Source organism: Salmo trutta, chromosome 9 (assembly GCF_901001165.1).
Source record: "Salmo trutta chromosome 9, fSalTru1.1, whole genome shotgun sequence".
NCBI lineage: Eukaryota > Metazoa > Chordata > Actinopteri > Salmoniformes > Salmonidae > Salmo > Salmo trutta.
Window position 1 is genome coordinate 45,571,708 of NC_042965.1, and position 27,484 is coordinate 45,599,191.

At 45.9% G+C, this 27,484-nt stretch overlaps 1 protein-coding gene across 1 annotated transcript in view; it reads right to left on the reverse strand.

The window, feature by feature from the left end:
- The window catches only part of LOC115199683 (PDZ domain-containing protein 2), a 234,912-nt gene that overhangs the window by 51,460 nt on the left and 155,968 nt on the right, over positions 1–27,484 (reverse strand). The window contains exons 8-13 of the mRNA XM_029761990.1: positions 16,380–16,479; positions 15,716–15,864; positions 13,836–13,955; positions 5,224–5,412; positions 3,472–3,706; positions 16–133 (exon numbers count right to left, since the gene is read on the reverse strand). Of these exons, the coding sequence (XP_029617850.1) occupies positions 16–133; positions 3,472–3,706; positions 5,224–5,412; positions 13,836–13,955; positions 15,716–15,864; positions 16,380–16,479 (911 nt within the window). The remainder of the gene's footprint in view (positions 1–15; positions 134–3,471; positions 3,707–5,223; positions 5,413–13,835; positions 13,956–15,715; positions 15,865–16,379; positions 16,480–27,484) is intronic.

The window sequence follows — 27,484 nt, forward strand, 5'->3', positions numbered from 1 at the left end:
CTAATGGGGACGTACCTGAGTCGTCCATCCATCTTGGCGACAGAGCCAGGGGCCAGACTGTGGATATAGATGGCTGGAGGACTGTTGTCTAGAGTTAGACAGCAGGTCCCTATACCCAGACCCACCCCGGGCTCTGACAGAGGAACACACACACACACACACACACACACACACACACACACACACACACACACACACACACACACACACACACACACACACACACACACACACACACACACACACACACACACACACACACAAAGACAACAAGAACAGTAGATTAGAGTCAAGGACACAGGGAGGATGTTTGTAAACAAACACTGTATAGCCTCAAAACATGATTAAAACTACAATGTTGATATCATGGATGGTCAGTCCTTGTATTCATAGCTCTGTCTATGAATTTGAGAGTGGTTACATTTCTCCAGCCCCGTCCTTTAGTTGTTTACCAAAACTGAGGTGGGGTTTCAGCTTTATTGCTGAACTGCCAATAACACCTCCAGGTATTTAGCAATCCTTAATTTCCCCCAAAATTACTCTGCTGTGTTCTAAGACTAACAGGTTTGGACCCTGGCAGGACAGGTTTGGACCCTGGCAGGACAGGTTTAAACCCTGGTAGGACAGGTTTGAACCCTGGTAGGACAGGTTTGGACCCTGGCAGGACAGGTTTGAACCCTGGCAGGACAGGTTTGGACCCTGGCAGGACAGGTGTGAACCCTGGCAGGACAGGTTTGAACCCTGGCAGGACAGGTTTGGACCCTAGCAGGACACGTTTGGACCATGGCAGGACACGTTTGGACCCTGGCAGGACAGGTTTGGACCCTGGCAGGACAGGTTTGAACCTTGGCAGGACAGTCTCTTGTTTATAAAATGTTATCTGCTGTGTTCTAAGACTAACAGGTTTGGACCCTGGCAGGACAGGTTTGGACCCTGGCAGGACAGGTTTGGACCCTGGCAGGACAGGTGTGATCCCTGGCAGGACAGGTTTGAACCCTGGCAGGACAGGTTTGGACCCTGGCAGGACAGGTTTGAACCCTGGCAGGACAGGTTTGAACCCTGGCAGGACATGTTTGAATCCTGGTAGGACAGGTTTGGACCCTGGCAGGACAGGTTTGACCCTGGCAGGACAGGTGTGAACCCTGGCAGGACAGGTTTGAACCCTGGCAGGACAGGTTTGAACCCTGGCAGGACAGGTTTGAATCCTGGTAGGACAGGTTTTCGCCCTGGCAGGACAGGTTTGAACCCTGGCAAGACAGGTTTGAACCCTGGCAGGACAGGTTTGGACCCTGGCAGGACACGTTTGGACCCTGGCAGGACACGTTTGGACCCTGGCAGGACAGGTTTGGACCCTGGCAGGACAGGTTTGGACCCTGGCAGGACAGTCTCTTGTTTATAAAATGTAATCTGCTGTGTTCTAAGACTAACAGGTTTGGACCCTGGCAGGACAGGTTTGGACCCTGGCAGGACAGGTTTGAACCCTGGCAGGACAGGTTTGAACCCTGGCAGGACAGGTTTGGACCCTGGCAGGACACGTTTGGACCCTGGCAGGACAGGTTTGGACCCTGGCAGGACAGTCTCTTGTTTATAAAATGTTATCTGCTGTGTTCTAAGACTAACAGGTTTGGACCCTGGCAGGACAGGTTTGGACCCTGGCAGGACAGGTTTGGACCCTGGCAGGACAGGTTTGAACCCTGGCAGGACAGGTTTGAACCCTGGCAGGACAGGTTTGGACCCTGGCAGGACACGTTTGGACCCTGGCAGGACACGTTTGGACCCTGGCAGGACAGGTTTGGACCCTGGCAGGACAGGTTTGGACCCTGGCAGGACAGTCTCTTGTTTATAAAATGTTATCTGCTGTGTTCTAAGACTAACAGGTTTGGACCCTGGCAGGACAGGTTTGGACCCTGGCAGGACAGGTTTGAACCCTGGCAGGACAGGTTTGGAACCTGGCAGGACACGTTTGGACCCTGGCAGGACACGTTTGGACCCTGGCAGGACAGGTTTGGACCCTGGCAGGACAGGTTTGGACCCTGGCAGGACAGTCTCTTGTTTATAAAATGTTATCTGCTGTGTTCTAAGACTAACAGGTTTGAACCCTGGCAGGACAGGTTTGGACCCTGGCAGGACAGGTTTAAACCCTGGTAGGACAGGTTTGAACCCTGGTAGGACAGGTTTGTACCCTGGCAGGACAGGTTTGAACCCTGGCAGGACAGGTTTGGACCCTGGCAGGACAGGTGTGAACCCTGGCAGGACAGGTTTGAACCCTGGCAGGACAGTCTCTTGTTTATAAAATGTTATCTGCTGTGTTCTAAGACTAACAGGTTTGGACCCTGGCAGGACAGGTTTGGACCCTGGCAGGACAGGTTTGAACCCTGGCAGGACAGGTGTGAACCCTGGCAGGACAGGTTTGAACCCTGGCAGGACAGGTTTGGACCCTGGCAGGACAGGTTTGAACCCTGGCAGGACAGGTTTGAATCCTGGTAGGACAGGTTTGAACCCTGGCAGGACAGGTTTGGACCCTGGCAGGACAGGTGTGAACCCTGGCAGGACAGGTTTGAACCCTGGCAGGACAGGTTTGGACCCTGGCGGGACAGGTTTGAACCCTGGCAGGACAGGTTTGGAACCCTGGCGGGACAGGTTTGGACCCTGGCAGGACAGGTTTGGACCCTGGCAGGACAGGTTTGGACCCTGGCAGGACAGTCTCTTGTTTATAAAATGTTATCTGCTGTGTTCTAAGACTAACAGGTTTGGACCCTGGCAGGACAGGTTTGGACCCTGGCAGGACAGGTTTGGACCCTGGCAGGACAGGTTTGAACCCTGGCAGGACAGGTTTGGACCCTGGCAGGACAGGTTTGGACCCTGGCAGGACACGTTTGGACCCTGGCAGGACAGGTTTGGACCCTGGCAGGACAGGTTTGAACCCTGGCAGGACAGGTTTGAACCCTGGCAGGACAGGTTTGAACCCTGGCAGGACACGTTTGGACCCTGGCAGGACAGGTTTGCACCCTGGCAGGACAGGTTTGGACCCTGGCAGGACAGGTTTGGACCCTGGCAGGACAGTCTCTTGTTTATAAAATGTTATCTGCTGTGTTCTAAGACTAACAGGTTTGGACCCTGGCAGGACAGGTTTGGACCCTGGCAGGACAGGTTTGGACCCTGGCAGGACAGGTTTGGACCCTGGCAGGACAGGTTTGGACCCTGGCAGGACAGTGAGTTGGTGAGAGGATTTTGGAGTGTGGCTACTATACTGTAGGCCCATAGCATCTCCTGACACCATTCTTTACCACTGCCACTTGGAATAGTTTAGACCGTAAGAATAGTAAAGAATAGATATAATGGAGTATTTAATATCTTACTAAACTAATGTCAACTCAAATCAACAAAAACCAATCTAACACCCGACTGAACTGAGCTAAACAACTAAACTAAAATAAACCCCACTCAGTTCAACCCTACTCTGTCAGGTACCTTTGTTGAGTGTAACCTCCATGATGATGCGGTCCTTGGGGCCAGGACCTGGGGGTCCCTTGCGGGTTTCTGGGGGTTCGTCGAAGGTGGGGGGTACTGGGGTGGGGTTGCCCCCGCTGGCGTTGGAGTTCGGGGAAGAGGAGCGGCTGAGAAGGGTGGGGGTGGGGCACGGCGTCAGGCTGGGGCTGCGGAGACGTGTCCGTACTGTTAGAGTCACCACACCTTTCTTCAGCTGCTGCAGGGGACCAGAGACAGGACCAGACAGGACCAGAGACAAGACCAGACAGGACCAGAGACAGGACACAGAGACAAGACACAGAGACAGGACACAGAGACAGGACACAGAGACAGGACACAAAGACAGGACACAGAGAAAGACACAGAGACAGGACACAGAGACAGGACACAGAGACAGGACCAGAGACAGGACACAGAGACAGGACGAGACAGGACACAGAGACAGGACCAGAGACAGGACACAGAGACAGGACCAGAGACAGGACACAGAGACAAGACACAGAGACAGGACATAGAGACAGGACATAGAGACAAGACACAGAGACAGGACACAGAGACAGGACACAGAGACAGGACACAGAGAAAGACACAGAGACAGGACACAGAGACAGGACACAGAGACAGGACACAGAGACAGGACACAGAGACAGGACCAGAGAAAGACACAGAGAAAGACACAGAGACAGGACACAGAGACAGGACACAGAGACAGGACCAGAGAAAGACACAGAGACAAGACAAAGAGACAGGACCAGAGACAGGACCAGAGAAAGACACAGAGACAGGACACAGAGACAGGACCAGAGACAGGACCAGAGACAAGACACAGAGACAAGACACAGAGACAGGACCAGACAGGACCAGAGACAGAACCAGAGACAGGACAAAGAGACAGGACCAGAGACAGGACAAAGAGACAGGACCAGAGACGACCAGAGACAGGACCAGAGAAAGACACAGAGACAGGACACAGAGACAGGACCAGAGACAGGACCAGAGACAAGACACAGAGACAAGACAGAGAGACAGGACCAGAGACAGGACACAGAGACAGGACACAGAGACAGGACACAGAGACAGGACACAGAGACAAGACACAGAGACAGGACCAGAAACAGGACACAGAGACAGGACCAGAGACAGGACACAGAGACAGGACACAGAGACAGGACCAGAGACAGGACCAGCGAAAGACACAGAGACAGGACACAGAGACAGGACACAGAGACAGGACCAGAGAAAGACACAGAGACACAGTGTTAAGACCAAAACAACAACGACAACAACATTAACAAGAACAGAGCGTCATACTGATTTCAGGTCTGACTCTCTCATTGATTGGTCAAAAGCCACTGAGATGCACCACTTCTGTTTTAAAGGTTATCCTCCAAAAGGGATTTCTGAAAAACCCTATTCCTAACCCTAACCCTATTCCTAACCCTAACCCTATTCCTAACCCTAACCCTATTCCTAACCCTATTCCTAACCCTAACCCTATCCCTAGCTCCTAACCCTAACCCTATTCCTAACCCTAACCCTAACCCTATTCCTAACCCTAACCCTAACCCTATTCCTAACCCTAACCCTAACCCTATTCCTAACCTTAACCCTAACCCTAACCCTAACGCTAACCCTATTCCTAACCCTAACCCAGACTGTTACCTTGAAGGTCTGGATGGCCTAAACCTTCATTCTAACCCTGTACTAACCATAACCCAGACTGTTTCTGTTTACCTTGAAGGTCTGGATGGCCTGCTGGTGGGTCAGGCCCTGGAGAGAGTCTCCATTCACCTCCAGAATCTCATCTCCCTCTTTCAGTCTTCCGTCTGCGACCGCCGCTCCGTTACAGAAGATAGTCTTGACAAAGATCCCCATCCTTCCTCGGGCAGAGTCCTGACCACCGACGATGCTGAACCCCAGTCCCTAACAAACCCACACACACACACACAAAGATTTCACAACAACCCGAGCAGAACCAACTACCAACAATACCGTCTGAACCCCCAGGGCCTACAAACCCGACACTTCATTCTGAACCAAACTGTAGGAAGTACTAACAGCTTGACTGGCTGACAGAAAGTCAGACTCGTTACATGTGCATACCAGGTATGTACCCAATCACACACAAACACATGAAAGGACTTGGCTTCTGTAGACCCTGCAGACTGTTTCAACATGCAAACACATTCACTGTGAAATTGTATCAAGCTTTCTGACTAAAATATACCAAGATGAATAGGATGTTACTTTTATACAATGTACAACTCAATTCCAATATCATGCTTCTCTGTTTTCAGGGGGGGGGGTGAGAGAAGGACTGTATGTCTGGGGGGGTTAGAGAAGGACTGTATATCTGGGGGGTGAGATAAGGACTGTATGTCTGGGGGGTGAGAGAAGGACTGTATGTCTGGGGGGTGAGAGAAGGACTGTATGTCTGGGGGGGTTAGAGAAGGACTGTATATCTGGGGGGTGAGAGAAGGACTGTATGTCTGGGGGGTTTAGAGAAGGACTGTATGTGTGGGGGGTTTAGAGAAGGACTGTATGTCTGGGGGGTGAGAGAAGGACTGTATGTCTGGGGGGGTGAGAGAAGGACTGTATGTCTGGGGGGGTTAGAGAAGGACTGTATGTGTGGGGGGTGAGAGAAGGACTGTATGTCTGGGGGGTGAGAGAAGGACTGTATATCTGGGGGGTGAGAGAAGGACTGTATGTCTGGGGGGTTTAGAGAAGGACTGTATGTGTGGGGGGGTTAGAGAAGGACTGTATGTCTGCGGGGGGTTAGAGAAGGACTGTATGTCTGGGGGGGTGAGAGAAGGACTGTATGTCTGGGGGGGTGAGAGAAGGACTGTATGTCTGGGGGGGTTGGAGAAGGACTGTATGTGTGGGGGGTGAGAGAAGGACTGTATGTCTGGGGGGTGAGAGAAAGACTGTATGTCTGGGGGGGTGAGAGAAGGACTGTATGTCTGGGGGGGTAAGAGAAGGACTGTATATCTGGGGGGGTTAGAGAAGGACTGTATGTCTGGGGGGGTTAGAGAAGGACTGTATTTCTGGGGGGGTTAGAGAAGGACTGTATGTCTGGGGGGTGAGAGAAGGACTGTATGTCTGGGGGGGTGAGAGAAGGACTGTATGTCTGGGGGGGTGAGAGAAGGACTGTATATCTGGGGGGGTTAGAGAAGGACTGTATGTCTGGGGGTGTGAGATAAGGACTGTATGTCTGGGGGGGTTAGAAAAGGACTGTATATCTGGGGGGGTGAGAGAAAGACTGTATGTCTGGGGGGGTTAGAGAAGGACTGTATGTCTGGGGGGGTTAGAGAAGGACTGTATGTCTGGGGGGGTTAGAGAAGGACTGTATGTCTGGGGGGGTTAGAGAAGGACTGTATGTCTGGGGGGTGAGCGAAGGACTGTATGTCTGGGGGGTGAGAGAAGGACTGTATGTCTGGGGGGTGAGAGAAGGACTGTATGTCTGGGGGGTGAGAGAAGGACTGTATGTCTGGGGGATTAGAGAAGGACTGTATATCTGGGGGGGTGAGAGAAGGACTGTATGTCTGGGGGGGTTAGAGAAGGACTGTATATCTGGGGGGTGAGATAAGGACTGTATGTCTGGGGGGTGAGAGAAGGACTGTATGTCTGGGGGGTGAGAGAAGGACTGTATATCTGGGGGGTGAGAGAAGGACTTTATGTCTGGGGGGTTTAGAGAAGGACTGTATGTGTGGGGGGGTTAGAGAAGGACTGTATGTCTGCGGGGGGTTAGAGAAGGACTGTATGTCTGGGGGGGTGAGAGAAGGACTGTATGTCTGGGGGGGTGAGAGAAGGACTGTATGTCTGGTGGGGTGAGAGAAGGACTGTATGTCTGGGGGGGTGAGAGAAGGACTGTATGTCTGGGGGGGTGAGAGAAGGACTGTATGTCTGGGGGGGTGAGAGAAGGACTGTATGTCTGGGGGGGTGAGAGAAGGACTGTATGTCTGGGGGGGTTAGAGAAGGACTGTATGTGTGGGGGGTGAGAGAAGGACTGTATGTGTGGGGGGTGAGATAAGGACTGTATGTCTGGGGGGGTGAGAGAAGGATTGTATGTCTGGGGGGGTTAGAGAAGGACTGTATGTCTGGGGGGGTTAGAGAAGGACTGTATATCTGGGGGGGTTAGAGAAGGACTGTATGTCTGGGGGGGTGAGAGAAGGACTGCATGTCTGGGGGGGTGAGAGAAGGACTGTATGTCTGGGGGGGTGAGAGAAGGACTGTATGTCTGGGGGGGTGAGAGAAGGACTGTATATCTGGGGGGGTGAGAGAAAGACTGTATGTCTGGGGGGGTGAGAGAAGGACTGTATATCTGGGGGGGTGAGAGAAAGACTGTATGTCTGGGGGGGTTAGAGAAGGACTGTATATCTGGGGGGGTTAGAGAAGGACTGTATGTCTGGGGGGGTGAGAGAAGGACTGTATGTCTGGGGGGTGAGAGAAGCACTGTATATCTGGGGGGGTTAGAGAAGGACTGTATGTCTGGTATCTGGGGGGGTTAGAGAAGGACTGTATGTCTGGGGGGGTTAGAGAAGAACTGTATGTCTGGGGGGGTGAGAGAAGGACTGTATGTCTGGGGGGGTGAGAGAAGGACTGTATATCTGGGGGGTGAGAGAAGGACTGTATATCTGGGGGGTGAGAGAAGGACTGTATATCTGGGGGGTGAGAGAAGGACTGTATGTCTGGGGGGGGTTAGAGAAGGACTGTATGTCTGGGGGGGTTAGAGAAGGACCATATGTCTGGGGGTGAGAGAAAGATGTTTATCATGAAGGACTGTATGTCTGGGGGGGGTTAGAGAAGGACTGTATGTCTGGGGGGGTTAGAGAAGGACTGTATGTCTGGGGGGGTGAGAGATGGACTGTATATCTGGGGGTGAGATGAGCGTGTGTGTGTGTGTGTGTGTGTGTGTGTGTGTGTGTGTGTGTGTGTGTGTGTGTGTGTGTGTGTGTAGTGCTCACCTTGCTCTGTCCTGTAGTATAGTATAGTGTATAGTGTACAGTATAGTGTAGTATAGTGTATAGTGTAGTGTATAGTATAGTGTAGTGTATAGTGTAGTGTATAGTGTTTAGTATAGTATAGTGTAGTATAGTATAGTATAGTGTATAGTGTATAGTATAGTGTATAGTGTATAGTGTATAGTGTATAGTATAGTGTAGTGTATAGTGTAGTATAGTATAGTATAGTGTATAGTATAGTGTATAGTGTATAGTATAGTGTATAGTATAGTGTATAGTGTAGTATAGTGTATAGTGTATAGTGTAGTGTATAGTTTATAGTATAGTATAGTGTATAGTGTAGTATAGTATAGTGTATAGTGTACAGTATAGTGTAGTATAGTGTATAGTGTACAGTATAGTGTAGTATAGTATAGTGTATAGTGTAGTGTATAGTGTATAGTGTAGTGTAGTACTCACCTTGCCCTGTCCTTTAGTGTAGTGTATAGTTTATAGTATAGTATAGTGTATAGTGTATAGTATAGTGTATAGTGTACAGTATAGTGTAGTATAGTATAGTGTATAGTGTACAGTATAGTGTAGTATAGTATAGTGTATAGTGTACAGTATAGTGTAGTATAGTATAGTGTATAGTGTAGTGTATAGTATAGTGTAGTATAGTGTAGTGCTCACCTTGCCCTGTCCTGTAGTGTATAGTGTAGTATAGTGTATAGTATAGTATAGTGTAGTATAGTGTATAGTGTATAGTATAGTGTAGTACTCACCTTGCCCTGTAGTGTAGTGTATAGTGTGTATAGTGTAGTGTATAGTATAGTATAGTGTAGTGTAGAGTATAGTGTAGTGTATAGTGTGTAGTGTATGGTGTAGTGTATGGTGTAGTGTATGGTGTAGTGTAGTGTAGTGTATAGTGTGTAGTGTATGGTGTAGTGTATAGTGTGTAGTGTATGGTGTAGTGTATGGTGTGGTGTAGTGTATAGTGTGTAGTGTATGGTGTAGTGTAGTGTAGTGTATAGTGTAGTATAGTGTAGTATAGTGTAGTGTATAGTGTGTATAGTGTAGTATAGTGTAGTGTAGTGTATAGTGTGTATAGTGTAGTGTATAGTGTGTATAGTGTAGTGTATAGTATAGTATAGTGTAGTGTATAGTGTGTAGTGTATGGTGTAGTACCCCCCTTGCCCTGTCCTGTAGTGTAGTGTAGTATAGTGTAGTGTAGTGTATAGTGTAGTATAGTGTAGTGTAGTGTATAGTGTGTATAGTGTAGTGTATAGTATAGTGTAGTGTAGTGTATAGTGTATGGTGTAGTGTAGTGTATAGTGTGTATAGTGTGTTGTATAGTATAGTATAGTGTAGTATAGTGTAGTGTATAGTGTAGTATAGTGTAGTGTATAGTGTAGTATAGTGTAGTATAGTGTAGTGTAGTGTATAGTGTGTATAGTGTAGTGTATAGTATAGTATAGTGTAGTGTATAGTGTGTAGTGTATGGTGTAGTACCCCCCTTGCCCTGTCCTGTAGTGTAGTATAGTGTAGTGTAGTGTATAGTGTGTAGTGTATAGTATAGTATAGTGTAGTGTATGGTGTAGTACCCACCTTGCCCTGTCCTGTAGTGTAATGTAGTATAGTGTAGTGTAGTGTATAGTGTGTAGTGTATAGTATAGTATAGTATAGTGTAGTGTATGGTGTAGTACCCACCTTGCCCTGTCCTGTAGTGTAATGTAGTATAGTGTATAGTGTAGTGTATAGTGTGTAGTGTATGGTGTATAATGTAGTATAGTGTATATTGGGTAGTGTATGGTGTAGTACCCACCTTGCCCTGTCCTGTAGTGTAATGTAGTATAGTGTATAGTGTAGTGTATAGTGTGTAGTGTATGGTGTATAATGTAGTATAGTGTATATTGGGTAGTGTATGGTGTAGTACCCACCTTGCCCTGTCCTGTAGTGTAATGTAGTATAGTGTATAGTGTAGTGTATAGTGTGTAGTGTATAGTATAATATAGTATAGTGTAGTGTATGGTGTAGTACCCACCTTGCCCTGTCCTGTAGTGTAATGTAGTATAGTGTATAGTGTAGTGTATAGTGTGTAGTGTATGGTGTATAATGTAGTATAGTGTATATTGGGTAGTGTATGGTGTAGTACCCACCTTGCCCTGTCCTGTAGTGTAATGTAGTATAGTGTATAGTGTAGTGTATAGTGTGTAGTGTATGGTGTATAATGTAGTATAGTGTATATTGGGTAGTGTATGGTGTAGTACCCACCTTGCCCTGTCCTGTAGTGTAATGTAGTATAGTGTATAGTGTAGTGTATAGTGTGTAGTGTATGGTGTATAATGTAGTATAGTGTATATTGGGTAGTGTATGGTGTAGTACCCACCTTGCCCTGTCCTGTAGTGTAATGTAGTATAGTGTATAGTGTAGTGTATAGTGTGTAGTGTATAGTATAGTATAGTATAGTGTAGTGTATGGTGTAGTACCCACCTTGCCCTGTCCTGTAGTGTAATGTAGTATAGTGTATAGTGTAGTGTATAGTGTGTAGTGTATGGTGTATAATGTAGTATAGTGTATATTGGGTAGTGTATGGTGTAGTACCCACCTTGCCCTGTCCTGTAGTGTAATGTAGTATAGTGTATAGTGTAGTGTATAGTGTGTAGTGTGTGGTGTATAATGTAGTATAGTGTATATTGGGTAGTGTATGGTGTAGTACCCACCTTGCCCTGTCCTGTAGTGTAATGTAGTATAGTGTATAGTGTAGTGTATAGTGTGTAGTGTATGGTGTATAATGTAGTATAGTGTATATTGGGTAGTGTATGGTGTAGTACCCACCTTGCCCTGTCCTGTAGTGTAATGTAGTATAGTGTATAGTGTAGTGTATAGTGTGTAGTGTATAGTATAGTATAGTATAGTGTAGTGTATGGTGTAGTACCCACCTTGCCCTGTCCTGTAGTGTAATGTAGTATAGTTTATAGTGTAGTGTATAGTGTGTAGTGTATGGTGTATAATGTAGTATAGTGTATATTGGGTAGTGTATGGTGTAGTACCCACCTTGCCCTGTCCTGTAGTGTAATGTAGTATAGTGTATAGTGTAGTGTATAGTGTGTAGTGTATGGTGTATAATGTAGTATAGTGTATATTGGGTAGTGTATGGTGTATAATGTAGTATAGTGTATATTGGGTAGTGTATGGTGTAGTACCCACCTTGCCCTGTCCTGTAGTGTAATGTAGTATAGTGTATAGTGTAGTGTATAGTGTGTAGTGTATGGTGTATAATGTAGTATAGTGTATATTGGGTAGTGTATGGTGTAGTACCCACCTTGCCCTGTCCTGTAGTGTAATGTAGTATAGTGTATAGTGTAGTGTATAGTGTGTAGTGTATGGTGTATAATGTAGTATAGTGTATATTGGGTAGTGTATGGTGTAGTACCCACCTTGCCCTGTCCTGTAGTGTAATGTAGTATAGTGTATAGTGTAGTGTATAGTGTGTAGTGTATGGTGTATAATGTAGTATAGTGTATATTGGGTAGTGTATGGTGTAGTACCCACCTTGCCCTGTCCTGTAGTGTAATGTAGTATAGTGTATAGTGTAGTGTATAGTGTGTAGTGTATGGTGTATAATGTAGTATAGTGTATATTGGGTAGTGTATGGTGTAGTACCCACCTTGCCCTGTCCTGTAGTGTAATGTAGTATAGTGTATAGTGTAGTGTATAGTGTGTAGTGTATGGTGTATAATGTAGTATAGTGTATATTGGGTAGTGTATGGTGTATAATGTAGTATAGTGTATATTGGGTAGTGTATGGTGTAGTACCCACCTTGCCCTGTCCTGTAGTGTAATGTAGTATAGTGTATAGTGTAGTGTATAGTGTGTAGTGTATGGTGTATAATGTAGTATAGTGTATATTGGGTAGTGTATGGTGTAGTACCCACCTTGCCCTGTCCTGTAGTGTAATGTAGTATAGTTTATAGTGTAGTGTATAGTGTGTAGTGTATGGTGTATAATGTAGTATAGTGTATATTGGGTAGTGTATGGTGTAGTACCCACCTTGCCCTGTCCTGTAGTGTAATGTAGTATAGTGTATAGTGTAGTGTATAGTGTGTAGTGTATGGTGTATAATGTAGTATAGTGTATATTGGGTAGTGTATGGTGTAGTACCCACCTTGCCCTGTCCTGTAGTGTAATGTAGTATAGTGTATAGTGTAGTGTATAGTGTGTAGTGTATGGTGTATAATGTAGTATAGTGTATATTGGGTAGTGTATGGTGTAGTACCCACCTTGCCCTGTCCTGTAGTGTAATGTAGTATAGTGTATAGTGTAGTGTATAGTGTGTAGTGTATGGTGTATAATGTAGTATAGTGTATATTGGGTAGTGTATGGTGTAGTACCCACCTTGCCCTGTCCTGTAGTGTAATGTAGTATAGTGTATAGTGTGTAGTGTATAGTATAGTATAGTATAGTGTAGTGTATGGTGTAGTACCCACCTTGCCCTGTCCTGTAGTGTAATGTAGTATAGTGTATAGTGTAGTGTATAGTGTGTAGTGTATGGTGTATAATGTAGTATAGTGTATATTGGGTAGTGTATGGTGTATAATGTAGTATAGTGTATATTGGGTAGTGTATGGTGTATAATGTAGTATAGTGTATAGTGTGTAGTGTATGGTGTATAATGTAGTATAGTGTATATTGGGTAGTGTATGGTGTATAATGTAGTATAGTGTATATTGGGTAGTGTATGGTGTATAATGTAGTATAGTGTATAGTGTGTAGTGTATGGTGTATAATGTAGTATAGTGTATATTGGGTAGTGTATGGTGTATAATGTAGTATAGTGTATATTGGGTAGTGTATGGTGTAGTACCCACCTTGCCCTGTCCTGTAGTGTAATGTAGTATAGTGTATAGTGTAGTGTATAGTGTGTAGTGTATGGTGTATAATGTAGTATAGTGTATATTGGGTAGTGTATGGTGTAGTACCCACCTTGCCCTGTCCTGTAGTGTAATGTAGTATAGTGTATAGTGTAGTGTATAGTGTGTATTGTATGGTGTATAATGTAGTATAGTGTATATTGGGTAGTGTATGGTGTAGTACCCACCTTGCCCTGTCCTGTAGTGTAATGTAGTATAGTGTATAGTGTAGTGTATAGTGTGTAGTGTATGGTGTATAATGTAGTATAGTGTATATTGGGTAGTGTATGGTGTATAATGTAGTATAGTGTATATTGGGTAGTGTATGGTGTATAATGTAGTATAGTGTATATTGGGTAGTGTATGGTGTATAATGTAGTATAGTGTATATTGGGTAGTGTATGGTGTATAATGTAGTATAGTGTATATTGGGTAGTGTATGGTGTATAATGTAGTATAGTGTATATTGGGTAGTGTATGGTGTAGTACCCACCTTGCCCTGTCCTTTCATGAGGACTATGTTGGATATAATAGACGGCTGGGCCAGTCGCCATGGAGACTCCACTTGAACGGTGCTCAGGGAGCGAGCTGATTTCTTAACTATCTGATACTCCTACAGACAGAGACAATGAGACAGGGAGACAGGGAGAAAGAGAGACGGAGAGACGGAAAGACAGCGAGAGAGACAGCGAGAGCGACAGGGAGACAGAGAGACGGAGAGACAGACAGCGAGAGAGACAGCGAGACGGACAGCGAGAGTGACAGTAAGAGAGAGACAGCGAGAGAGAGACAGCGAGAGAGAGACAGCGAGAGAGAGACAGCGAGAGTGAGACAGCGAGAGTGAGACAGCGAGAGAGAGACAGCGAGAGAGAGACAGCGAGATTAGAGAGCATCAATGTAGCGTCATCAGACAACTAGGCCTTTTTTCTAGTTCCAGTTACCTCCCAAAAAACGTACGAGAGGGCACAACAATTACACCTTTGATTTAATAAAGGCTACAGCCACTTGCTGGCCAAAACTAGTAAACATCATCTGGTCAATCTGCCCTTGATTAACACAGCAATTAGCAGAAGCCAGGGCATTGTGATGTGAGCAAGAGAGGCAGAGGGAGCCAAACTGAGAGGAAGGCTGAAAGACAGGGAGAGAGACCAGACAGACAGCCAAACTGAGAGATAGGCTGAAAGACAGGGAGAGAAGCCAGACAGACAGCCAAACTGAGAGGAAGGCTGAAAGACAGGGAGAGAGAGACCAGACAGACAGCCAAACTGAGAGGAAGGCTGAAAGACAAGGAGAGAGATGCCAGACAGACAGCCAAACTGAGAGGAAGGCTGAAAGACAAGGAGAGAGATGCCAGACAGACAGCCAAACTGAAAGGTAGGCTGAGAGGCAAGCTGAGCGGCAGGCTGAGAGGAAGGCTGAGAGGCCAGTCTGGGCTTGGATGTCCTTCCGCCTGGCTTATTATCACACAAATCAGCCTGTGGGGACAGTATATCCATCAGCCTGAGGAGGGAGCAGAACAGGCTCTCACTGTACAGCCTATTTAAAACCAATCCAGCCACGGTAGATCAGACGTGAGGCGTCCCTGGATCCCTGGCCCAGGTCAGAGACACAGATACAGTATCTCTATGAGAGGAGACGGGAGATTTCAGAGGCTAGGTTGGTGATGTATTACTGTTAAACCTTCAAGGGAAATAACGTTTTACATTATTTAATAATGGGGATCATTTTAGATCCCTAAGTAAGGGGTGGAACCCAGCAGGTCTTCCTGCAGACTGGAGCTGAGCACCACAGCTAGATTTAATCCCCGTCCCCTTCAAGGGAAAAGTTCCGCATGGGGATAGTATATTATTCCTTAACCTTCACCCTTTCACCTCTGCTGTTGTATAATGACAAGCCTTCGGGTTGGATGTGATTGGCTACGTTTAAGGTTAGGGGTTGGGATTTCAACCAGTGACATTGTGTATGTCAACCCGCAGGAATAACACCATCCCCCGGAGACTGACCTAGTGACCTACTGACCTCTGCTCCTGTAACCTTTGACCTACTGACCTGTCGGACCCCCGGACACTGACCTAGTGACCTACTGACGTCTGCTCCTGTACCCTTTGACCTACTGACCTGTCGGACCCCCGGACACTGACCTAGTGACCTACTGACCTCTGCTCCTGTACCCTTTGACCTACTGACCTGTCGGACCCCCGGACACTGACCTAGTGACCTACTGACCTCTGCTCCTTTGACCTACTGACCTGTCAGATCCCCGGACACTGACCTAGTAACCTACTGACCTCGGCTCCTTTGACCTACTGACCTGTCGGACCCCCGAACACTGACCTAGTGACCTATTGACCTCTGCTCCTTTGACCTACTGACCTGTCGGATGCCCACAGTGTCTAACTGCTGAGGCAGGGAGTGTTTGCGTCCACCTAGTGTCGGTTTCTCCACCATGTCACTCCCCGCCTCTCCATTCTCCACGATCAGCTCGTCATCCTCTCCAACAGACTCCAGACGATTACCGCCCCCTGAAACACAAACCAGGAAGTCTTACTAGCCAATCAGCTCCTTTGGAAACACAATACGGGATGTCTCACTATCCAATCGTCTTTTTCCGTCTTCATCGCAGAGCCTAGTTGTCCATGTCCTCACGGCAACGTGACTAACTACTGTCAACGCCAGTGGTTCATATCATAATGGATATCAAATGAAGGACGGCAAGTTCAAACAAGGTATGACATTAGAATGATCCTCCCCCTTTTAATTGTGTTGTTTTGAAATCTCCTGAGGCGCCTACAGTTTTCAGTATGGTTGACTAGTTTATGTAAAGCTGACTTATTTTCAACCGGAGCAATTAACTGTGTAGCATGACTGACTGTGTGATGAACACGCTTCACAACAAGCCCCAATTACACATCATTAGGGACTAGTCTCTCTCTCTCTCTCTCTCTCTCTCTCTCTCTCTCTCTCTCTCTCTCTCTCTCCCTCTCCCTCTCTCCCTCTCTCCCTCTCTCCCTGGAGCATGTTGTCCTCTCTAACCTACCTTGTGATCTGCTCCTGAACTTCATGGATGTAGGAGAGCGGCAGGTTTCTTTCGGTCCCTCCACCCGGCCTCGGGCCTCTAGCTTCTCCAGATCAGTCAGCTGCAAGAAGGAAACATCACATGATTAATGCTGCATGTCAAGAAACTATCTGAGCCAGCCCAGTACAGTTTAGGTTGGCACAATAGTGTGAAAAGTGTACGTGTGAATCCAATTTGTCGAGTTTTGTCTAGACAGGAGAGAGAGATGGAGAAATGTTATGTTATGTGAGGATGGAAACAAAAAGGATTGGATTTGGACTGTTATGCAGAATGGGTACATATCTAATATTTACAAATAGTACATGGGCTGCCACGAGTTGATAACAGACAACAGGAATCATTTTTCTACCTAATGGTTTCCAGAGGTTTCCAACATGGAAACGGCTAGGTATTTGTTTACTTTCCTCTGACTGGCCAAACACTTGCTGAGCGCAGAAGGAATGTAACACACCACATGTACACGTGTGACCTCACACAGCGAGGGAAAAAGCCAAGCTGGAAACACCAGAAAGTTGACAGGTCGATCAGGCTTACAGTTGAAATTCCAGAACTCTGGAACCCTAGAATTTAGAACACTCACAAACCGAAATCGAGGAACGTTCTAGCTCTTAGTAGAACTCGGCATGTGTTTTCCTTAAAGATTTCCCTTAAGGAATCATTTTCCCTTACCTTTTTAAGGGTGTTGCATAGAGACACTCAATCATTTTCCTTAGGTACAGTGCCTTCAGAAAGTATTCATACCCCATGACTTACATTTACATTACATTTACATTTAAGTCATTTAGCAGACGCTCTTATCCAGAGCGACTTACAACTTATTCCACATTGTGTTGTGTTACAGCCTGAATTCAAAAGGGATTAAATATTTTTTTTTCTTCTCACCCATCTACACACAATACCCCATAATGACATCACAATAGCCCCTAATGACATCACAATGCCCCATAATGACATCACAATACCTGCTAATGACATCACAATACCCCCTAATGACATCACAATACCCCATATTGTCAAAGTGAAAACATATTTTTAGAGATGTTTGCAAATGTATTGAAAATGAAATACAGAAATATCTAATTTACATAAGTATTCACACCCCTGAGTCAAAAACATGTTAGAATCACCTTTGGAAGCGATTACAGCTGTGAGTCTTTCTGGGTAAATCTTTAAGAGCTTTGCACACCTGGATTGTGCAATATTTGCACATTATTCTTTAAAACATTCTTCAAGCTCTGTCAAGCTGGTTGTTGATCATTGCTAGACAGCGATTTTAATGTCTTGCCATAACTGTAACTGGGCCACTCCAGAACATTCAATGTCGTCTTGGTAAGCAACTCCAGTGTATATTTGGCCTTGTGTTTCAGGTTATTGTCATGCTAAAAGGTGAATTTGTCTCCCAGTGTCTGGTGGAAAGCAGACTGAACCATGTTTTCCTCTAGGATTTTGCCCGTGTTTAGCTCTATTCAGTTACTTTTTATCGTAAAAAAACTCCCTAGTCCTTGCCGATGACAAGCATACCCATAACATGATGCAGCCACCACCATGTTTAAAGATATGAAGAGTGGTACTCAGAGATGTGTTGTGTTGGATTGGCCTGAAACATAACTCTTTGCATTCAGGACAAAAAGTTCATTTCTGTGCCACATTTCTTGCAGTTTTACTTTAGTGCCTTGTTGGAATATTTTTATTCAGTACAGGCTTCCTTCTTGTCACTCTGTCATTTAGGTTAGTATTGTGTAGTAACTACAATGTTGTTGATCCATCCTCAGTTATCTCCTATCACAGCTATTAAACTCTGTAACTGTTTTAAAGTCACCATTGGCCTCATGGTGAAATCTCTGAGCGGTTTCCTTCCTCTCCGGCAACTGAGTTAGGAAGGACGCCTGTATCTTTGTAGTGACTGGGTTTATTGATAATTGTATGTGTGGGGTACAGAAATTAGATAGTCATTCAAAAATCATGTTAAACACTATTATTGCGCACACAGTGAGTCCATACAACTTATTGTGTGACTTGTTAAGCACATTTTTACTCTTGAACATATTTAGGCTTGCCATAACAAAGGGGTTGAATACTTATTGACTCAAGACATTTCAGCTTTTCATTTTAAATTAATCTGTAAAAATGTCTAAAAACATTATTCCACTTTAACACACAAAATCTAAATTTAATCTATTTTAAATTCAAGCTGTAACACAACAAAATGTGGTCAAGTGGTGTGAAAACTTTATGAAAAACTGGAAGGCCTGCCCTGAGCACAGCATGATACATGGGTGAATTAAAAGGAAGAGTTGAAAAAGCAGAAACAAAATGTTTGCCCCTCTGGACCACCGTAAGCAGATGGTCAACCGTTTCATTGACAGATCTTTCAGCTTCTCCCTCTGCAATTGGATCCTGGACTTCCTGATGGGCCGCCCCCAGGTGGTGAGGGTAGGTAGCAACACATCTGCCAAGCTGATCCTCAACACTGGAGCCCGTCAGAGGTGCGTGCTCAGTCCCCTCCTGTACTCCCTGTTCACCCATGACTGCATGGCCAAACACGACTCCAACACCATCATTAAGTTTGCTGACGACACAACAGTGGGAGGCCTGATCACCGACAACGACAAGACAGCCTATAGGGAGGAGGTCAAAGACCTGGTCGGGTGGTGCCAGAATAACAACCTCTCCCTCAACGTAACCAAGACTAAGGAGATGATTGTGGACTACAGAAAAAGGAGGGCCGAGCACGCCCCCATTTTCATTGACGGGGCTGTAGTGGAGCAGGTTGAAAGCTTCAAGTTCCTTGGTGTCCACATCACCAACAAACTAGAATGGTCCAAACACACCAAGACAGTCATGAAGAGGGCACGACAAAGCCTATTCCACCTCAGGAAACTAAAAAGATTTGGTATGGGACCTCAGATCCTCAAAAGGTTCTACAGCTGCAACATCGAGAGCATTCTGACCGGTTGCATCACTGCCTGGTATGGCAACTGCTCGGCCTCTGACCGCAAGGCACTGTAGTAGTGTGGGTAGTGTGTACGGCCCAGTACATCACTGGGGCTAAGCTTCCTGCCATCCAGGACCTCTACACCAGGCGGTGTCAGAGGAAGGCCCTAAAAATTGTCAAAGACCCCAGCCACCCCAGTCATAGACTGTTCTCTCTACCGCATGGAAAGCGGTACCGGAGTGCCAAGTCTAGGACAAAAAGGCTTCTCAACAGTTTTTACCCCCATAAGACTCATAATCACATGGCTACCCAGACTATTTGTGTCACTTTTTTTTTTTCTTTTCCCCTTTTCTCCCCAATTGGTAGTTACAGTCCTGTCTCATCGCTGCAACTCCCGTACGGACTCAGGAGAGGCGAAGGTCGAGAGCCATGCGTCCTCCGAAACACAACCCAACCAAGCCGCACTGCTTCTTGACACAGCGCACATCCAACCCGGAAGCCAGCCGCACCAATGTGTCGGAGGAAACACTACACCTGGCGACCTGATCAGCGTGCACTGCACCCAGCCCGACACAGGAGTCGCTAGTACGCAATGAGACAAGTATATCCCTGCCGGCCAAACCTGGACCTCCCGGGTCGCGGCTGGCTGCGACAGAGCCTGGGCTCGAATCCAGAATCTCTGGTGGCACAGCTAGCACTGCGATGCAGTGCCTTAGACCACTGCACCACCCGGGAGGCATGCATAGTCACTTTAACCATATCTACATGTACATACTACCTCAATCAGCCTGACTAACCGGTGCCTGTATATAGCCTCCCTACTGTATATAGCCTCCCTACTGTATATAGCCTCTCTACTGTATATAGCCTCGCTACTGTTATTTTTCCACTGTCTTTTTACTGTTGTTTTTATTTCTTTACTTACCTATTGTTCACCAAATACCTTTTAGAAATTGCACTGTTGGTTATGTAAGTAAGCATTTCACTGTAAGGTCTACACCGTTTCATTGACAGGTCTTTCAACTTCTACAACCGTTTCTGAACCTAACCGTCTGGTTTCTCAGACAGTATTTCTGGGGGAACTCGTGTTGATCTAGGCTTCAGCCTATTGGGGGGTTGGAGGGTTATGTTTCAGGCCTACCCAGGCGTTGACCTACCGAGGTACTTATACAGCTACAAATACACAACCTCCATGTTGGGCGATTTATCTAAATGAGTTGCTTATTTTAGCTGCTCAGACTTTTCTACCTTGTGGGAATTGGATGTACAGCTAAACAGAAGAAGAAAAAAAAATCCCCCCCGTGAGATACAGCCCATTGGGAAAAAATGTTATTGATTATAAATGTTGTTTTCAATTGACACAGAGAAAATTATGTCTTGAGTTCTGGGAATCTTGCTTAAATCTTGAGTTAAGAGTCTTTGTTTACAACATATCTTGAAGTGGAGTGTTTCAATAAGTTGAATTTAGTTATTTATATAGACAAACAGAGACTAATATTCAATGAGGTCTATAATTTTTGGCACCCACGATAAATAATACAATCATACAAATACTGAGCCATATTTTTTTTAAAGGGAAAATGTATTATTTTATACTAATATAATTGCTCAGAGAACAATATTTTGTATAACAAGTAATAAAAATACATAAAAAATATGTGATAAAAATGATTGGATCCCCTGTTGTCAATACTCTAGAACCCTCCCCTGTTGTCAATACTCTAGAACCCTCCCCTGTTGTCAATACTCTAGAACCCTCCCCTGTTGTCAATACTCTAGAACCCTCCGCTGGTGTCAATACTCTAGAACCCTCCCCTGTTGTCAATACTCTAGAACCCTCCCCTGTTGTCAATACTCTAGAACCCTCCCCTGTTGTCAATACTCTAGAACCCTCCCCTGTTGTCAATACTCTAGAACCCTCCGCTGTTGTTAATACTCTAGAACCCTCCGCTGGTGTCAATACTCTAGAACCTTCCCCTGTTGTCAATACTCTAGAACCCTCCCCTGTTGTCAATACTCTAGAACCCTCCCCTGTTGTCAATACTCTAGAACCCTCCTCTGTTGTCAATACTCTAGAACCCTCCCCTGTTGTCAATACTCTAGAACCCTCCCCTGTTGTCAATACTCTAGAACCCTCCCCTGTTGTCAATACTCTAGAACCCTCCCCTGTTGTCAATACTCTATCTTTGCAGCACTCCACAAGCCAGGCCAGACAGAAGCCACTCCTCAGTAAAAGGCACATGACAGCCTGCTTGGAGTTTGCCAAAAGGTACCTAAAGGACTCTCAGACCATGAGAAACAAGATTCAATAATTTGTCTTAAATGCCAAGAGTCAAGTCTGGAGGAAACCTGGCACCATCCCTACGGTGAAGCATGCTGTTGGCAACTTGAGAGGATCTGCAGAGAAGAATGGGAGAAACTCCCCAAATAAAGGTATGCCAAGCTTGTAGCGTCATACCCAAGAATACTCAAGACTGTAATCGCTGCCAAAGGTGCTTCAACAAAGTACCAAGTAAAGGGTCTGAATACTTATGTAAATGTGATATTTCCGTTTTTAATTTTTAATACATTTGCAAACATTTCTAAAAACCTGTGTTTGCTTTGTCATTATGGGGTATTGTGATGTCATTATGGGGTATTGTGATGTCATTATGGGGTATTGTGATGTCATTATGGGGTATTGTGTGTAGATTGATGAGGATATATATATATATTTTAATCGATTTTAGAATATGTTTGTAACGTAACATAATGTGGAAAAAGTCAAGGGGTCTGAATACTTTCTGAATGCGCTGTATATAAATCTATATCTAAAAAGAGGATACCACAGCTCCTATATTACTTCCTCTGTTCACCAACACAGTCATCTGTTTACAGTCTGAGTATGAGCTGTATGATCTCCTACAGTTCTTACAACTCCTACAGCTCCTACTCCTACAGCTCCTACAGCTCTCAATGTCCTTAAAACAAGTCAAAATGAGGCTCGGTAGTGTGTGTGGCCTCCACGTGCCTGTATGACCTCCCTACAACGCCTGGGCATGCTCCTGATGAGGTGGCGGGTGGTCTCCTGAGGGATCTCCTCCCAGACCTGGACTAAAGCATCCGCCAACTCCTGGACAGTCTGTGGTGCAACGTGGCGTTGGTGGATGGAGCGAGACATGATGTCCCAGATGTGCTCAATTGGATTCAGGTCTGGGGAACGGGCGGGCCAGTCCATAGCATCAATGCCTTCCTCTTGCAGGAACTGCTGACACAATCCAGCCACATGAGGTCTAGCATTGTCTTGCATTAGGAGGAACCCAGGGCCAACCGCACCAGCATATGGTCTCACAAGGGGTCTGAGGATCTCATCTCGGTACCTAATGGCAGTCAGGCTACCTCTGGTGAGCACATGGAGGGCTGTGCGGCCCCCCCAAAGAAATGCCACCCCACACCATGACTGACCCACCGCCAAACCGGTCATGCTGGAGGATGTTGCAGGCAGCAGAACGTTCTCCACGGCGTCTCCAGACTCTGTCACGTCTGTCACATGTGCTCAGTGTGAACCTGCTTTCATCTGTGAAGAGCACAGGGCGCCAGTGGCGAATTTGCCAATCTTGGTGTTCTCTGGCAAATGCCAAACGTCCTGCACGGTGTTGGGCTGTAAGCGCAACCCCCACCTGTGGACGTCGGGCCCTCATACCACCCTCATGGAGTGTGTTTCTGACCGTTTGAGCAGACACATGCACATTTGTGGCCTGCTGGAGGTCATTTTGCATGGCTCTGGCAGTGCTTCTCCTGCTCCTTCTTGCACAAAGGCGGAGGTAGCGGTCCTGCTGCTGGGTTGTTGCCCTCCTACGGCCTCCTCCACGTCTCCTGATGTACTGGCCTGTCTCCTGGTAGCGCCTCCATGCTCTGGACACTACGCTGACAGACACAGCAAACCTTCTTGCCACAGCTCGCATTGATGTGCCATCCTGGATGAGCTGCACTACCTGAGCCACTTGTGTGGGTTGTAGACTCTGTCTCATGCTACCACTAGAGTGAAAGCACCGCCAGCATTCAAAAGTGACCAAAACATCAGCCAGGAAGCATAGGAACTGAGAAGTGGTCTGTGGTCCCCACCTGCAGAACCACTCCTTTATTGGGGGTGTCTTGCTAATTGCCTATAATTTCCACCTGTTGTCTATTCCATTTGCACAACAGCATGTGAAATGTATTGTCAATCAGTGTTGCTTCCTAAGTGGACAGTTTGATTTCACAGAAGTGTGATTGACTTGGAGTTACATTGTGTTGTTTAAGTGTTCCCTTTATTTTTTTGAGCAGTGTACGTTCAGAACCCAGCCTCATTGCCTTTGGCAAGCTAATCCACAGACAGAGAGGAGAACACAGGGAAGGAGACAGACAAACAGCCAGACAGGCTGACACAGACAGACAGACAGACAGACAGACAGACAGACAGACAGACAGACAGAAAGCAGGCAGGCAGGCAGGCAGGCAGGCAGGCAGGCAGGGAAGCAGAAAGAGAGAGGGAGACAGACAGACAGGCAGGGAGGCAGAAAGAGAGAGGGAGACAGACAGACAGGCAGGGAGGCAGAAAGAGAGAGGGAGACATATTTAAGAGAAAAAGAAAGACAGCCATGAAATGGTTAGGAAAAGGAAACATAAAGGGGGAAAGAATGTAATGCCACTTTTGCTTGTTAGTTTCTAGGAATAGTTTGTTGACTTTGTTTACTGACGCGTGTGTGCATGTGCACTCGTTTGCGTGTGTGTATGTATGCCTGGGTGTGTGTGCGTGTGTGTGTGTGTGTGTGTGTGTGTGTGTGTATGCCTGGGTGTGTGTGTGTGTGTGTGTGTGTGTGTGTGTGTGTGTGTGTGTGTGTGTGTGTGTGTGTGTGTGTGTGTGTGTATGCCTGGGTGTGTGTGTGTGTGTGTGTGTGTGTGTGTATGCCTGGGTGTGTGTGTGTGTGTGTGTGTGTGTGTGTGTGTGTGTGTGTGTGTGTGTCAGATGAAGCATGGCCTGCTGGAGACAAGTTCCTGCCGAGCGACACGACGTCTAGGGTTCAGAGAAGAGACGGGTCAGCGACCATGCAGCCCGCAGCATTACTGGACTGGACTAACTAACTGACTAAATCTCTTTAAACCCCTATCTCTCTCTGGCCTCTCTCTTTTTATCTTTCACTGTCCTCCTCTCAAAAGCTTTCTCCTCTTTCCCTCTGCCGTCTCTCTATTTATTGTCACTCTTTCGCTCTTTTCTCCATTCCATTCCGTTCTGGTCCCTCTCTCTCCCTCCCTCTATACTTGTCTTCCTGTAATGGAAACGAGACAATTGAAACAAACTGCCCTCTCATCTTGGTCTTCTGTACAGCACTTTGTGACATCAGTTGATGTAAAAAGGGCTTTATAAATACATTTGATTGATTGATTCCTGTAATGGAACATGTAGAGTTTGTCTTTGTCTCCTCTTCTCCTCTTCTCTCCTCCTCTCCATCTCTCCTCTTCTCTCCTCCTCTCAATCTCTCCTCTTCTCTCCTCCTCTCCATCTCTCCTCTCCTCTTCTCCTCTTCTCTCCTCCTCTCCATCTCGCCTCTTCTCCTCCTCGCCTCCTCTCCATCTCTCCTCCTCTCCATCTCTCCTCCTCTCCTCCTCTCCATCTCTCCTCTTCTCTCCTCTCCATCTCTCCTCTTCTCTCCTCCTCTCCATCTCTCCATCTCTCCTCCTCTCCATCCTCTCTATCTCTCCTCTTCTCTCCTCCTCTCCATCTCTCCTCTTCTCCTCCTCTCCATCTCGCCTCTTCTCCTCCTCTCCTCCTCTCCATCTCTCCTCCTCTCCTCCTCTCCATCTCTCCTCTACTCTCCTCTCCATCTCTCCTCTTCTCTCCTCCTCTCCTCCTCTCCATCCTCTCCATCTCTCCTCTTCTCTCCTCCTCTACTCTCCTCTCCGATTGAAACTGTCTGACCGCAGTGTAAAACTCACTATCTTCTCTACCATGTCAACTGTGATTCAGAGTGCCACTAACGATTGGTCAATAAGATATACTGTAACTCTATATTCAACTGTGATTGAGAGTACCACTAACGATTGCTCAATGAGATATACTGTAACTCTATATTCAACTGTGATTCAGAGTGTCACTAACGATTGGTCAATGAGATATACTGTAACTCTATATTCAACTGTGATTCAGAGTGTCACTAACGATTGGTCAATGAGATATACTGTAACTCTATATTCAACTGTGATTCAGAGTGCCACTAACGATTGGTCAATGAGATATACTGTAACTCTATATTCAACTGTGATTCAGAGTGCCACTAACCAGGTTTGTTAAAAATGCCTTCTGGAACATGTGAACTTGCATGTGCTTTAATGACAAACACACTTCTGTGTTTCAATGGCATGTTGTGTTAATTAATCCAAGTTAATCATTTTAAAAGGCTAATTGATCATTAGAAAACCCTTTTGTAATTATGTTAGCACAGCTGAAAACTGTTGTTCTGATTGAAAGAAGCAATAAAACTGGCCTTCTATCAGACAAGTTGAGTATGAAATGAAGGGGCGGCAGGTAGCCTAGTGGTTAGAGCGTTGGGCCAGGAACCAAAAGGTTGCTAGATTGAATCCCCGAGCTGACAAGGTAAAAATCTGTCGTTCTGCCCCTGAACAAGGCAGTTAACCCACTGTTCCGAGGCTGTCATTGTAAATAAGATTTTTGTTCTTAACTAACTCGCCTAGTTATATAAAGGTTAAATAAAAAATGTTTAAACATCTGGAGCGTCAGCATTTGTGGGTTCGATTACAGGCTCAAAATGGCCACAAACAAATAACTTTCTTCTGAAACTCATCAGTATATTCTTAATCTGATAAATGAAGGCTATTCCATGCGAGAAATTACCAAGAAACTTAAGATCTCGTACAACGCTGTGTACTACTTCCTTCATAGAACAGCGCAAACTGGCTCTAACCAGAATAGAAAGAGGAGTGGGAGGCCCCGGTGCACAACTGAGCAAGAGGACAAGTACATTAGAGTGTCTAGTTTGAGAAACAGATGCCTCACAAGTCCTCAACTGGCAGCTTCATTAAATAAATAGTACCTTCAAAACACCAGTCTCAACGTCAACAGTGAAAAAGGTGACTCCGGGATGCTGGCCTTCTAGGCAGAGTCGCAAAGAATAAGCCATATCTCAGACTGGCCAATAAAAAGAAAAGATTAAGATGGGCAAAAGAACACAGACACTAGACAGAGGAACTCTGCCTAGAAGGCCAGCATCCCGGAGTCACCTCTTCCCTGTTGACATTGAGACTGGTGTTTTGGGGTACTATTTAATGAAGCTGAAGATTGGAGGAAGATTGGAGAAAAAAAAGTGTTATGGAGAGACGAATCTAAGTTTGAGGTGTTCGGATCGCGAGACGCAGAAAAAATTGAAAGAGTTTAGTGCTTGACGCCATCTGGTGGAGGCAATGTGTTGGTCTGGGAGTGCTTTGGTGGTGGTAAAGTGGGAGATTTGTACAGGGTAAAAGGGATCTTGAAGAAGGAAGGCTATCACTCCATTTTGCAACGCCATGCCATACCCTGTGGACGGCGCTTAATTGGAGCCAATTTCCTCCTACAACAGGACAATGACGCAAAGCACAGCTCCAAACTATGCAAAAACTATTTAGGGAAGAAGCAGTCAGCTGGTATTCTGTCTATAATAGAGTGGCCAGCACCGTCACCAGATCTCAACTCTATTGATCTGTTGTGGGAGCAGCTTGACCGTATGGTACGTAAGAAGTGCCCATCAAGCCAATCCAACGTGTGGGAGGTGCATCAGGAAGCATGGGGTGAAATCTCTTCAGATTACCTCAACAAATTGACAACTAGAATGCCAAAGGGTCTGCAAGGATGTAATTGCTGCAAATGAAGGATTCATTGATGAAAGCAAAGTTTTGAAGGACACAATTATTATTGAAATAAAATATAAAATATTATTATTTATAACCTTGGCAACGTCTTGACTATATTTCATTTTGCAACTAATTTCATGTCTGTTTTCATGGAAAACAAGGACATTTCTAAGTTGACTCCAAACTTTTCAACGGTAGCGTATATAGGTTTTGTCTTTAGGGAACGTAACACTAATCATCCCTATCATGTGCCATCTTCAAACAGACG